General features: G+C 47.1%; 1 protein-coding gene across 1 annotated transcript in view; it reads left to right on the forward strand.

Annotated features, from left to right (window-relative positions):
* Positions 1-14,517, forward strand: part of LOC119448860 (uncharacterized) — a 62,127-nt gene extending 47,610 nt beyond the window's left edge. Inside the window, exons 4-5 of the mRNA XM_049666529.1 lie at positions 13,012-13,053; positions 14,236-14,517. Coding sequence (XP_049522486.1) covers positions 13,012-13,053; positions 14,236-14,486 — 293 coding nt within the window. The 3' untranslated portion in view covers positions 14,487-14,517. The remainder of the gene's footprint in view (positions 1-13,011; positions 13,054-14,235) is intronic.
* The last annotated feature ends 956 nt before the right edge of the window (positions 14,518-15,473 follow it).

The raw sequence follows: 15,473 nt of genomic DNA on the forward strand, positions 1-15,473 counted from the left end.
ACGACTCATATGCGAAAAACGCAGCTACCGTAGATCCATGTGAAACGGGATTGCGAATTTCGCATCTGCGGAAATTCGCAGATGCGATCTACAGAGGGTGGCGACGTCTTGAGCCTCCGGCTCAAGACGTCGCCAACCCTCTGTAGATCAGCCGCAACAATAGTAATTTATTTCACTGCACACTGCGAAGGTGCACCAAAAGAACTTTCGTGCGCTGCACGTCGTGCATTTTACTTTTATATGGTGAAAAGAGCAACACGCCATAGCTGTTTTACCGCGATGCGTAGGAAAGTTTCAGGTGACGCTGCGAACCGCGCCGCCTGTCGGCGGCGACACGAAGTGCGTCAAGCTCTGCCGCGTTGTGAGCGCACTACAACTCTTCTAGTACACTGTACGCATGCGTGCGATATCTCGGGTTAGCTCGGCTTCCTGGTTAGCAGCATCCGCTCGCCATTGGCGCTTGTATTTCACTAGAAACACAAACATGTAAATAATAATTGAGAAACGCTTCAATACAGCGTCGGGATTAACCCACTGCTAAACACTGGGGCCGCATGTTTCAGCTTTGGTGGTTAACCATCTGTACGGAGTGCTTAGGCGGTGTTTTTATTTTTTCTGGGTTTTTAATCAAAATGTTTCTATGCTAAATTTTGGTTTCTCAGGCTTCTGTGTTGTTGCTGCATCTGCTTCAGTCTGAATTTCCTCCCGAATTAATCCCTAATAACGTCTCTGATGTACCTCAGCGCATCGCCTCCTTCTTAGATGTTACATTCTTCACCGCTTATAGCCATTGGCGAATCTTTAGTTGGACCTCCCAGTGCTCTTACTTGGTTCCAGAATCTTTCTGTGCGCCTCTGTCTCTTTTGCGAATAGTATGCACCCAATGTTCACCTGTGCATTTAATGTTCTCTTGCAGGAGCGCATTACCCGCCCTTTTCTTTCCCACAATTTCACCCATCTAAGTGCACCTCTTCTTCATGTAGTCCCAAAGCTTTGGCTTCTTGATGATCCCTTGACGCCTGCTTACGCTCTTCTATAGCTTGCTTTATTTCTTTGTTCTAACAATTACTTGATGTCCTCTTTCCTACCAACAATTTTTACCCGTGTCTTTATTATCTCCAGCTGCATAACCTGAAAAAGTTTCTTATATTTCCAAATGGTTGTATGGAGCACCTCCATATTCTTTCAGTTTATTTCAATGCGACCGTTTGCAGCGGGTAGCTAGATGCGATAACCCTTGATCTATCGCGTAACCTGCGTGTTTGTAAGTTTCTACGGTGTTTGTAGCCGACGTGTGAAGCATACACGGAGAGTGGCAAAGTGAGAGCAGGCATTTTGAAACCAACACTACGCAGGTGATGAAAACACTGCGACAAAACAGCATGTCCAACGATTTCCGCCATTCCACATAGGCACCAATGGCGCCACCAATTCAAGTTAAATTGACAAGCTGGAATAATGCACCACACTGGAAGCTGCTCACGCATAACAGGGTGCGCGGCTCCGGAGGTGTCGGGCATGGGGATTACGACATTGCGTATCGCACGATGGCGTAATAAGCTCGGTCAATTGGTTAAAAGACGTGCTAATCCCGAACGTGCTTAGTACATTAGGAAGCAAATTAGACTGGTTGGGAGTGGTAGACAACGGCCGTATTAGAGTGCGCAGGAGTAGTTTAATCGCGCTGTCGCTGCAATTGTGACATCTTTTATGGTTAACCATAAAAGCCTAACAATTTTTGTCATCATGTTCAACCTCTTCATGTAGTGGTGGTCACTGTGATGCGTTTACAATTCACGGAAGAATAAAAATATTCGTGAGTCGAACTGTTCCTTCACTGTTCAAATTATGCAGAGTTCTTTGTCCTTAGCGGGAATATCTGTGTGCGCGAAATTACAGCTCTGAAGAATGTAAAATATGAAAGCAGGTTTGATGAATTGCGATACGCCATAATAGACGTAAGGGTTGCATGGCAGATCACAGAATCGCTATAAACAAGGCCTTATTGAGAGCGATGGGCACTATCTACATAAGGAGCACATCACCTTGAGTGGGATCAAGAGAGATAGCGATAAAAGCTTGACTGATGTTGTTGTGGATCAAGGAAGAAGCGTGCAATTCTTTTAAAGGCGTGATATGGGCCAAGGCAATGCCGTGGGGTAGAACATGCATTGAACATCCAAAATTTAGGATGGGTAGGCAATTACAATTCTCGATAATTCGGCTTATGGTGTGCGGAAGCGCAATAATGCGCGACAGAATCACATCAATGATCGGGGATACGACGTACTCGCCATCAGGAACGGGAGGATAAGTGGTCACGAGGATATTTGTAGCGGCCTGTGGAGACAGACGGCTGAACTCAGCAGAACATAAGCGGAGTGGTGTACTAGAAGTGGCGTCAGTAGGAGACGGCAGGTCCTGTTCAGTTCAGTTCAGTTTATTTCCTTAAAGGCCCCTTTATCAGGGGTATTACATAAGCGGTGGGGTACGTCATGCAGCGAATAATTCAACGTAATAACCAATGGGATCGACATTTCACAAATGGTATGTAGACTGTGCAAACAACACAAGCAATAAATGATGAATTTCTATAAGAAATTATTTTGGCAAAACAGAATGTACAATGTAAATGCCCAGGAACAGTAAAAATGTGCAATGCTAGCGGAACAGTCAATTTGGGTGGAGTGCGTAGAAAGAAAGTCGAGGCCGAGAATGAGGTCATGTGGGCACTGATCTGGAACAATTAATAAAACAATAGTGTAGTGGTCTCCAATGGTCAAACGTGCACATTCTTATGACAGGTCAAGTTCTACCGTCGGCAACATGTACTGTACAGGGCACGGCGGGTGTCAGAACTTTCCGGATTGCGTCGACGAAAGCTGTGACGGCAACACCAACTGCTTCAACGTCCAGTAGGCTGCCACGTGTAGGCAGGGTCAAAAGAGGATTTGTAGGCCGGGTCGTAGTTGCAGCGTTCCCTCCGGGAGCTGCTCCGCTTAGTTTCCCGTAAATAAGCGATCGGTTGTAGATAGGTACGAACAGCGGCGAACGAGAGGCGAACGGGACAGACGCCTCTGCGGAGACGGGGAGCGGCTGGGTCTCGGCGGAGCGCTGACGTCATTAGGCGTCTGAGTTGGCGAGTAAAGGCCAACCTCCATGCAGCGAACTTTCGCGACGAATTTCACGTGACGAAAAATCCAGCGCGAAGCGCCGTCGCGAATTCGTCGCACCACACTCCATACAAACAAGAGCCGGCGAACGCCGCCGACCATGCGGTCGACGCAGCCCGCGAGGAGTCGTTGTGGCCAGACGAGATAGGCTACGAAAGCGACGTTGGCGAATGACAGCAGAAGGCAAAACAGCGCCTAAATCAATGTTCTTACACGTAAAATAAGGCCCTAGGTCTGAAAAAGTGCGTGCAATAAGTGTTTGCCGTTAGCCGGAATGTATTTAGACTGTAACTTTTTGTTTTTTTGAATACGCGGCACGTCGGTATTTCGCCGATACTTATCCCTCGTCTATCACCCTGTGTTTATTTACGGTTCTCTCCGCTCGCGCGCAGCTGAGTTTTTCTCCCGTCAGCTTCCACCTTCGAGCCTGCCCTGCCATGGAGGAAACACGGAAAGCTATTAGACAGTTTTAGTATAGCGTACGCAACTTATAGCGTACGCTATACGCTATAGTACAGCGTACGCTAAGCAGCGCACGTTTATTAGTTTTAGCTGGCCTGCGAGATCTTTCGATCTCAGAGGCCCTATGCCAACGTCACGCCTATCTCTCGACTTCACCGATTGGTTGCGCTGACATATCTTGAAGGTTTCTCTCGTTAGGCTTCGTGTCGTTTGAAACCAGAAGCGATCTCAAAAACTCCACAAGGTTATCCAAATACACTATCGTCGAAGCGGCCTGAGACTAAGCGAAAGCCGTGTACGCAGTCATTTGCTATGAACGAAGCGAATTCTACAAAAGCCACGCCAAATTCAATTCGAAGCTACCATGTTTTACGTACGTGGTTTGCAAGAAGGCTCTTTTGTCGCTTAAAGTAGCGAGCCGCTCATATGCCGCACCTACGCGATTCTTCATCTCGCGTTTTTCTCGGATGTACCAGTAGTGGTACATCCGAGAAAGTGCTTCGTAGAGACACCAGCAAACTTCAATGAAACGTCTTTCCAAAACACGGCGGTACGCAAGGCATCATGTTGCGGGTATGCATGGGCAGAGCATCATCGGGAAGCGAAGCCTCTAACTACACAAAACAAGCAGTGACCACATATTATTCACTGGAACATTGAGGCAGAACAATCAACAAGGAGGTGAAACAGCGCTGGAAAACAAGCATTTGAAACGAAGGTAGGAAATAGCCGAACAGTAGCCAAGCGTCAATAACCAAAACTCCCGTCGACGGGCGACCGACGGAAGTCGACCTCTGCGATGTGGTCCGATTCGTCCTCGCTCTCCGCCGTGCGTGGCGACTTCCGGCGGCGGCGGTTCGCGGGGCGGCGAATATCTGGAAGGAGTGGATCGGCGGCGAACAGTCATTTTTTTGACGTCGGGCGGCGGGCGGCCGTCGCCGAGCGGCCGCCGCCGAAAGTTCGTCGCCTTTTCGCTCCATAGAGGTTGGCTTTAAGGCGAGAAAGTACGAGGGCCTGGTGCTTGACGGTAGTCGCTGTGAGATGGCCAACGAGATGACGACAACCAGCGGCTGCGGTAGTCACGGGCGATATGTCCAATTCGGGAACAATAAAAACAGATCTTCGTATCATACGCTGTTCGCCAATCGGCCGGGTTGCGACGGGGCGAGAGATAACTTTGCGTCTGGGAGCAAGCAGCCGGTGGAACCTGATAAGCGGGCAGAGAGACGGAAGCGCAAAACTAGCTATCTCCTCACGAACAACCTCTTGTATCAGAGCAATGGAGGGCAGGTTGTCCCGTAAGGCGGAAACTGGATATGTTAACCTGGCTGATCAGCTGACATGCTACTCCAGGTGCTGGGTGATGGTTATGCTTTACGCAGCAATAAACTCGTAAACAGCACATGCAGTCACAGATACACACACACGCACATGTACGCGCACGCACATGCACACACGCACTATCTATTTCTAACACGTGAACGGTTTCCTATACTTCGCCCACAACACGTTTTAGCCCTTTGACATTCATAATTCTGAGGCATTACATCTATAGGCAAAAACACATACACGCAGTTATACGCACACACACTATGGAGATATTTACAAAGTTTTGTTAAGGCTTCCGGCCCCCAAGAACATTGGCAGCACTTTGGAGGCCCATAACGAGCAGGTGGTGTTTTGCCACGGGCCGAAAATGTGCCGCAGTTCAAAGCTCGAGTGCCACGGAATGTAGCGATGAATGTGATAGAAATGTTGCTTTAAAGTATTCGTATGAGTTACTATATCGATGGCCTTAGGTGCAGGAATATATCTACACAAAACATTACTCCATCTCCCGCTAAAGGGAACCATGTGTGGATGCGAAGCAGCGGGGAGATGGTTAGCTTGAGCGGGAGATGGTTTCGCGGCAGGGGCCCGAGCGCTCATCGCGGCGCTGCACAGGAGAGAGAATGAGGCGTGCGCTCTCCGTCATTTTCATATCGCGGAACTACCATGGCGCCCCAGCGGAGTATGCAGCTGTCGCACCACCTGTCGAGCGCGCCGCTCCGGATTCCTAGAGGAGAGAAAGGGGGGAGCGTAGGAAAGGAGAGAGAAGGGGAGGGGACGCGCATGCGCTGTGGGGGTGTGGCCCGCGGGCGCCGCTTCGTAGAGTATTACTAGGTGCTATACTAGGTGCTAGGGTGCTAGGGTGCTATACGGATGCGCCTTATGGCATTCTTCGTGATGAATTCTTCAAATTCGGCACTGACGAAGGCACTGCCATTGTCGGACACTAGACAATTGGGCAGACCAAATCGAGCAAATATGCTCCTTAAGATCTCAATAGTTGCTGCGGTGGTTGTTCTGTGTGTTGCGACGGCTTCAATCCAGCCTGAATAGCTGTCGACAACAACCAACACCATCTTGTCTTCAATTGGGCCGGCATAGTCTATGTGAACACGCGTCCATGGCTGAGTTGTAGCTGGCCATGCAGCTGGCTGCTCAGATAGTGGCATAGATGCTGTCTGCTGGCAGATCGGGCAACTGCGTAGAAGCTGTTCAATATCTTGATCAATTTCAGGCCACCACACAAGTTTCCTTGCCAACGCTTTAGTGGTACTGACTCCAGGATGTGTTTCGTGCAGTTCCAGCAGGAAAGCTCTTCTAGCTGCCTCAGGAACAACTAGTCGGTCTCCCATAAGGATGAGCTGCCCATCTGTAGTGAGGGAATTCCTTCGTCTCCAAAATGGCAGTACTTGGTCATGGTTAGACCGTGGGGGTTTCTTGGGCTACCCCCTCTGTACACGAAGGCATTGCATGAGTTGGTCTTTTCCAGTAATGTCTGCCAGCTGCTTCCTTGAGACAGGTGCTGTGTCCAAAATACTGGCTACCAGTGCACTGTCTTGTTGGTCAGAGTCTTGCATTTGCTGTTCGGTCTCACTGGCTGGCACAGGTAGTCGACTCAATGCGTCTGCGTTTTGGTTGCTGGATCCAGGCTTGTATTTTATGGTGTACTTGTAGGCCCCAAGGGTAATTGCCCACCTCTGAATGCGTGATGCTGCAGTACTAGGAATGGGCTTGTTTTCTTTGAAAAGCCCCACCAGTAGTTCATGATCAGTCTTCACTGTGAACTGCCTGCATAACAAAGAGTCACAACATTTCACCACAGCAAACACGAAGGCCAGGGCTTCCCTTTCCAACTGAGAACAATTCTTCTCTGTCGTTGTTAGGGTACGGGATCTGAATGCTATTGGTCTCTCAATACCATCAATCACATGAGATAGCACAGCACCAATGCCTTCTGGCGAGGCATGACATTCTAGCACTATTACCTTCGTGGGGTCAAAGTGCACAAGCAAATTTGAATTTATCAAAGCGATCTTTAGAGCTACAAACGCTGTCTTCTCTTCAGCTGCCCACAGCCATTTGCTGTCTTTCTGTAGCAACCAGTACAGGGGTGCCAAGAGCCTAGACATGGTAGGCAAAAAGCTGCGGTAATAGGTGATCAGACCCAGGAACGATCTGAGTTCTTGGACATTTCTGGTGCTGTGCTTCCATGATAGTGTCCAGTTTCTTTTCTGCAGGATGCAAGCCGTGTCGCTCAATTTTGTGTCCCAAGTAGGTCACTTCTTGTGCTCCAAACACACGCTTGTCTTTCCGCAACCGGATACCATTTTCCCGAAAGATTTCCAGTACCTTGTTTACCGTCTTCCCGTAGCTATTCTTTGCCTCTGGGATCAGTACATCGTCTAAAAGACTTGAGTGCCTGGTACGTTTTTCAGAAGTTCTTCCATCTTCCTTTGGAATATGGCAGGGGCTGATGCAATGCCATATGGCAGCCTATTATAAGCAAATAAGCATTTATGGCTGTTTAGTACTGCAACTTGCTTTGCTCGTTTATCCAGTGGTATGTGGCAGTAGACTTCCCGTAGGTCCAACTTTGAAAACCTGTAGCCATCCTTGAGAGAGGCAAATATGTCCATTTTTGGGAGCTTATAGTGGTCAACATCACACTCGGGGTTGATTGTGACCTTGAAATCCCCACATATTCTCAAGCTTCCATCTGCTTTTACCACTGGGACAATTGGCGTTGTCCAACAGCTGTGGCTCACTGGAGATAGCATTCATTGCTGACACATTCTGTCGAGTTCCATACCCACTTTTTCACGTAGTGCATACGGTAATGAACTGGCTTTCAGAAATCTTGAAGTTGCATCTTTCTTCATCGCAAGGCTGGCAGGAGGTCCCTTCATCAGTGCTGTTCCTGGATCAAAGAGGTCTTTGAACTTTTCTTTCAGCCATTTTGTGACACTTGAGATTTTACTGTCTGGAGTCAGGATTGTGCCTACCTCCTTGTCGGGTAGCAGATGAAGCTTTTGGATCACATCTCTACCACACAGTGTGGGTCCAGGGCATCGCACAACGTACAGTTCAGCAGTTGCCCTGTAGTTCTGGTGCTGGGCTGTCGAGTGAAGCACCCCGCTGACCCCACTGACCCCGCTGACCCCGCACCCCGCTTACCCAGCTTTCCCAAGTAGCAATGAAGCTCCCTGTTTGTTGCTTCCAGGGCTGGCAACTGCTTGGCATGGAGTTGATATGTTTCTTCAGAAACTATGCAGACTGGGGAACCCGTATCCATCTGCATATCAACATCCACTGGTCCCCACTTCACTGTTTTGTAGACCGGCTCAACCACAGTACCTTCACTTGTTACCGTGAAAATGTCCAAAACTTCACTGCAGTTGTTGTAGCCAGTTTCGACACTCACAACGTTAGCCTGCAACTTTGTTGGCTTTTTCGGTTTTCCGCCGCCGAAACACATTTTGGCTAAATGCCCTTGCTTTGGACAATTCTAGCACGTCGACATTTTATGCGGACAGTTCGGAGCATCGTGCGAGCAGTCGCCACAGCGAATGCACGGCCGCGGTGTCTTTGCCTTGGCGTGCCGAAACTGTGGATTCGTTTTATTCTTGAAGGCTCCGGCGTTGACTTCGTTCGCCGATCCCGAAGCGTTCCACGTTTTGTATCGCCAGTTCTGCAGAAGTGGCGATATCTACTGCTTCTTGAAGGATAAGAGACTTTGGCTTCGCGAGGAGTACCCGTTGGACCATCTTTTCTCGCAATCCGATGACGAATCTGTCACGCAGGTTTTGTTCCAACGTGCTACCGAAGCCACAGTTGTCTGCGATCTTGCGACGTTCCGCCAAGTATTCGCCTACCTCCTCGCGGGTGTTCTGAACGCGGGTTTGAAACCGGTACGTTTCATATATTTCCGACGATGCCGGATTCAGGTGCTGCTTGAGCAGTCCAATGATGGCATCATAAGGTTCTTCCCGTGACTTTTTCGGCGCCAAGAGATTTCGTCCGGGTTGAGGCATGTTATGAGAATGGCGCGTTTGCGAGCGTCGTCGGGGATTCTATTTGCGTCGTAGTAGGATTCTAGCTTCACTCGAGAGGGTGCGCGTGTTGAACGTTGCCAGGTTCAGTTTCCATTGGCGGCCTGCCTTGACCCTGAGATTCTTAGCACCCTCTGCCGCGTAGCAGGTCTGACCGCCACCTTGGTCAGGTGCTCCGCAGCCACTGGGAACTGAGGGCCATGGGTTAATTGTCGGAGTCATGAGAGGGAAATTATAACGTGGGAAAAATTGAGGAAGCCGTAAAATATGGACGCAGCATGAAATCAGTAAGAAGAAAACTAGGCATAGGACAAGGCAAGATGTATGCACTGAAAGATAAGCATGGTAATATCATCAGCAATTTCGATGACATAGTAAAAGCAGCAGAAGAATTCTATACTGACCTGTACAGTAGCCAAAACAGCCAAGCTTCTTCCATTCGAAATAGTGATGAACCGGATACAGAAGCTCCTTCTATAACTAGCGATGAAGTTAGAAGGGCCTTGAAAGACATGACCAGTGGAAAAGCGCCTGGAGAAGATGGAATAACAGTAGATTTAATCAAAGATGGAGGAGATATCATGCTTGAAAAGCTTGCGGCCCTTTATACGCAATGCCTCACAACTTCAAGTGTACCAGAGAGCTGGAAGAACGCCAACATTATAATTATCCATAAGAAGGGAGACGTTAAAGAATTGAAGAATTACAGACCCATTAGCTTGCTTTCAGTATTGTATAAAATATTCACCAAGATAATTTCCAATAGAATCAGGACAACACTTGACTTCAGTCAACCAAGAGAACAGGCTGGCTTCAGGAAGGGATATTCTACGATGGACCATATCCATGCCATCAATCAGGTAATCGAGAAATCTGCGGAGTACAATCAACCTCTCTATATGGCTTTCATAGATTATGAAAAGGCATTCGATTCAGTAGAGATATCAGCAGTCATAGAGGCATTGCGTAATCAAGGAGTGGAGGAGGCATACGTGAATATCTTGGCAAATATCTACAAGGATTCCACAGCTACCTTGGTTCTCCACAAGAAAAGTAGAAAGATACCTATCAAGAAAGGGGTCAGGCAAGGAGACACAATCTCTCCAATGCTATTCACTGCATGCTTAGAAGAAGTATTCAAGCTCTTAGAATGGGAAGGATTAGGAGTGAGGATCGATGGCGAATATCTCAGCAACCTTCGGTTTGCAGATGACATTGTCCTATTGAGCAACAAGGGAGAGGAATTACAACAAATGATTGAGGACCTTCATCCAGAAAGTGCAAGAATTGGGTTGAAGATGAATATGCAGAAGACAAATATAATGTTCAATAGCCTGGCAAGGGAACAAGAATTCAGGATCGCCAGTCAGCCTCTAGAATCTGTAAAGGAATATGTTTATCTAGGTCAATTACTCACAGGGGACCCTGATCATGAGAAAGAAATTTACAGAAGAATAAAATTAGGTTGGAGTGCATACGGCAGGCATTGCCAAATCCTGGCTGGGAGCTTACCACTGTTGTTGAAAAGAAAAGTGTACAATCATTGCATTCTACCGGTGCTAACATATGGGGCAGAAACTTGGAGGTTAACCAAGAAGCTCGAGAACAAGTTAAGGACCGCACAAAGAGCAATGGAACGAAAAATCTTAGGAGTAACGTTAAGAGACAGGAAGAGAGCGGTGTGGATCAGAGAACAAACGGGGGTAGATGATATTCTAGTTGACATTAAGCGGAAGAAATGGAGCTGGGCAGGCCATGTAATGCGTAGGATGGATAATCGGTGGACCATTAGGGTTACAGAATGGATACCAAGAGAAGGGAAGCGCAGTCGAGGACGGCAGAAAGTCAGGTGGGATGATGAGGTTAGGAAATTCGCAGGCGCAAGTTGGAATACGCTAGCGCAAGACAGGGGTAATTGGAGATCGCAGGGAGAGGCCTTCGTCCTGCAGGGGACATAAATATAGGCTGATGATGATGATGATGAGGATTCTAGACGCTCGGAGTAGTTTGTCCACGTTTCCGCATTTGAATCGAATTGCGGAGTACTGCGAACAATGGCGGTGCGCTGCGTGGTTGCGCCATGCCACTAGCGTCTCACGCCGAGTAGTCGGGTTTGCTTGGCGGTTGTTCTGCTTATATTCCTTCTTGATCCCGTCCTCGTCGCCACTTGTTGACTAGTTGTCCACTTGTGGTGTACCCTGGGTACATTTGCGACGTTCTGCTTCCGCGTGATTACTTTTTGTGTTTGTTTTCACGAAACATGCACGTGAGAAATGCCACTGAAACGATTTGCAGAGAGGTTAATAGAGTAAATTCTTTATGGCACTTTGAGTCTTGCCGACAATATTTCTAGAATTTCGACGTCCAGAAACTTTATTTAAAGAAAGAAATGACACAGTGCAACTGTTTTGTTAGTACAGAATTACCTCTGCAATGCCCACGGCACTCACGTCTTATATGACCTGTGCGATGGCAGTGGAGGCGCCCTTCCGGGCACTACAACGAGTACCCCGATCCCTAACGATGCGCAGCTGGTGGGGCAGGTCTTCGGCCATGCCCCCAGCCCGGAGCTTATGGCTCACGCACCTTCTCGTGGAATCTTTGTCGATGCGACCTTGTACTCGCCCTCGTTTCCTTGAGATGTCGCTCACTTTGCCGAACAGTTTAGCGCGACCATTGCGCATTGTATAAGAGCCAGCCTTGTCTACTCGGGTCGATGACAACGCATCGTTCGCCTTTCACCTTAATATCCGTTGAAGCAAGCTTTTTCGCCGTATCATACATCGCACACTAATCTTAATGCCTCAAATCTCGTTCTGGCGAAATAAAACTAAGAGGAAAGAAGACGGGACAGAAAAAGCACCTTTCTGTCTGTCCTTCCTGTCCTGTTTCCGCGCTCTTTCTGTCGCTTCTTCTTTCGTCTTAGTCTTGTTGCGCAAGAATCACATTTAAAGCATGAACCAACTAGCCCAACATCGCTTTCTTGATGCCTCAAATTGTCGATGTAAGCACGAGAAACTGAAATCAAAATCAATAGTTGCGTTTTTGATATGCTGGACGGAAGTTTAGTTGTTGATTTTTCAATGAACTAAATATTGGTTGTTTACTTACAGTAATAATTCACCTTTATCTTAAAGAGCAGTTCGTGTATTTTACAGCTGTGCTCCCCTTGGCCAGAAATAGAAGTGAACGAGCTGGTCCAGTTTTCATTACCATCGAACAGTGTTTATGTATTACAACATTAAGCAGGTCAACTGAGAGTATTCTAGAAAGATGTTCAGAAGACGCATATGTTGGCCGGATGAAGTGAGAAACTGGTCTGCCGCACAGGAGAGCCAGAAAAAGAAGGATTAGGCAAATTCAACAGATTGCGATGAACTACGGATATCGCTATGCAAATGCCGTGCGCAACTTTCCTTTTGTGTATATTTTAAGGGTATGTGAGTCAAAACAGCAGGGTCTCATAGGTACAGACCCAAGTGTCGTATGGGTTATTCGTGCGCTAGTGTAGCTCAGCAGCACGTTTCTATACAGGATATACCAACAACTAGTCCCAACATTAGCCTTTCAGTTTGAAGATAATAGGAACATCACACACCAGATTTGTTCGTTTGGCAGGCGGCGTGTGTCTGAGCAATTAGTCCTTGATTGGCGATACAAATAATTAGCTTCAAATCTACGTTGTTAAATGTACCTGTTGCGGCAATGAAGTGCTTTGCATTTTCTGTGATACGTCAGAAACAGTCGTTTGGCATAACTGCTTCCAAAGCTTCTGTATCTAAGACTCACTTTTAGCTAAAACAACTTACATATTGTTTTGTCCGACAAAGATAAGAGCTCGGCGCGTTACACTGATGTGTGATATTAAACTCTTTTCCCTACACATTCAGCTTTCCCTGTCTATTCACTGTTAAAGTTTTTTGTTAAACTGTCACATGTTTTTGTTTTTTTTCTCACGCACCGCGCATTTGACGCATGTAAGTTTCTTCAATCTTTAGCTCCAAGCCCCGATGATTCAACTGGCCAAACAGGATATAACGGTGAGTAAAGCCTTTTGCCCGTTTCGGTGGCAGCATTCATCCGAATATAACGTTAACCTGGTGAAAACGTGGTTCTTCAGATCGGGTTATCGTCAAGCTTCCAGTGCTTCGTAGCTGCGGTTCGTTCGCCCTTATTAATGTTTTGGCACATCTGCTTATTTTGCTTAACGCACTAGCTGCACTCTATGTTATATTTTTTTGCAAGCTCAATATTTTGCTGTAACATATGTGTCACAGGAGGCTGTCTGTTACCTTTGCTAAAAATATAAAAACACGTCAAGCCGTACGTGGAATATAAAACGTGGAACACAACGATTGATGTGCTACAGGAAATATATATTTATTTATTTATTTTTTATTTATTTTCAGTATCCTCAGGGTATAAATACATTACAGAGGGGGAGGGGCATACAAAGTAAAAGTGAAGACAAAAATAATAACATAAAGATAACATAAAGATAGAAGCATTACACAGGAGGAGGAGGAGGAAAAAAGAAGGGAAAGGCAGGGAGAAGCACGTCCGGTTTGCTACCCTACACGGGGGAAGGGGTTTAAAGGGATTAAAAGAAAGGAGAGAATTATACAAAACATATACAGCATATACGAAGCATTAGACCGAATAATTACATACTCACATAAAGCACACAGGAACGTAATGTGTGGTACTACAATAAGCTTGATAGGGCATGTTTAAAGGCAGTTGGATGAGCTATGTCCGTTATGAATGTGGGTAAGTGATTCCAGTCCCTTGCGGTTCTAGGGACAAAAGATTGCGAGCCTGCAGTAATTGAAAAATACGGTATCTTAACCTTATGGGGATGATCAAGCCGGTGTAAGCGAAATGGCGCTGGTAGGATAAACAAGGATCGAAGAGCGGGGTTGTGGTAGTACATTTTGTGAAAAAGGCAAATTTGTGACATTTTGTGAAAAAGACAACGGTTAGCTATATATTCTGATCATTGGGTGATTTCTTTTACATCTCCAAGTGAAAACATGTTTTTCCTCTCAGAATATCCATGCACATGAGTATGGCAGTGCCTATAATGCTTCCTATTCTAACGCATGTACACATTTTATAGTAATGATGTGTTTACTTAATGAGTAATGAGGCCGGCCCGTATTTAGAAATTGGAATTTTACTGTGCCTGCAGAATATACTCGTATGTTCTTTATCTTCTTTAGGAACTGGCATTTCGGGTGCTCCACATTCCAGAACCGGCAGCGGCATGGTATTTGCTTGTGGGGAGTGCAGCTGCAAGTTCCCTTTAGACATAGACATTTATGCACCACAACAGGGCTGCACTCTAAAGGTGAAAAAATTAAGTTGTTCTTGCAAAAGGAGCAGCTGCTATATGAACCAAGTTGCGAAGTGCCTAGAAAACGTGGCCTCCGAAAAATGTTACTGGGAAGCACGACGAGTCATTTGCCTCTAATCTCGCAATAAAGACATGGTTATCAAACTCTACACTTGCGTTGTTTCTTCTTGGCTTCCACGCCGAATGTTTCAAGAAATATTCCAGACATATGGAGGCATCCCTGTTGTTCAAAGGCAGGAATATATTCCTATTGAGGGCGTTTCAACTCGATGAAGATTATTTCGCATGTCATTAGCGTCTCTTGCCGGTCGCACATTCACTTACTGTGCATTGTCGAGGGGCGGTTTGTGCCATGGGTGGCGTCAGCGCATACATTTCCGAGACCACAGCAACCAGTACTACAGCAAAGTTCTCCACTTCCCCAAATAAGAAGGTATTCATAAGAACCTCCGCTTTCAGCTGTCCGGGCCACGTCTCTTTCCGCAATAACTTAAAGGGATACTAAAGAGAAACAGGAAGTTCAGATGGAATAAAAGAGGGACCTTCAGGAATGCATGCCGTTTTTGTTGGGTGCAAAAATATGAGTTATTAGCGGAGAAAGTCTTAAACAAAGACCAAATATCTCTTCCTCAATTTCTCTCACCCCAGATTTGGTGCTGAAGCCGTGTCGTCACAGATTTCGTTGCTCTCAGTGAATCAGAATGCGCCAGGATACGTCACCGCTTGCGTAAACGGCCGAGGGGCTGGCTGCATCATGGCTGCATGCATGGCCGCTGCATTTGCGTTCGCCGCGATGGATACCGTTGCTGCCGCTGAACCTTGCAACGAAGAGCTCGCCAGGGAAGCAGGACTGCCTTTCAGCTGATATTCAGTGAAACGGAGCGCGAAATGATCCTCCGTGCTCGAGCGGTAGCTGTTTCCGCGTGCGATGGCGGTCAGCGGCCGGCCGCGCCGGCGGAAAGCAGAGCTTCGTTTTCTTCGACGGAAGGGGAAGCGTCCGGTCCGCCAGGCGACGATGTTCCCGACAGAACAAGCGTAGAAAGTTGCATGCGCACGTACTCGGTATGGTTATTTCGTGGATTTATTTAATGACATTCAGCACTC

The sequence above is a fragment of the Dermacentor silvarum genome, chromosome 4, assembly GCF_013339745.2.
Source record: "Dermacentor silvarum isolate Dsil-2018 chromosome 4, BIME_Dsil_1.4, whole genome shotgun sequence".
In the NCBI taxonomy this organism is placed as follows: domain Eukaryota; kingdom Metazoa; phylum Arthropoda; class Arachnida; order Ixodida; family Ixodidae; genus Dermacentor; species Dermacentor silvarum.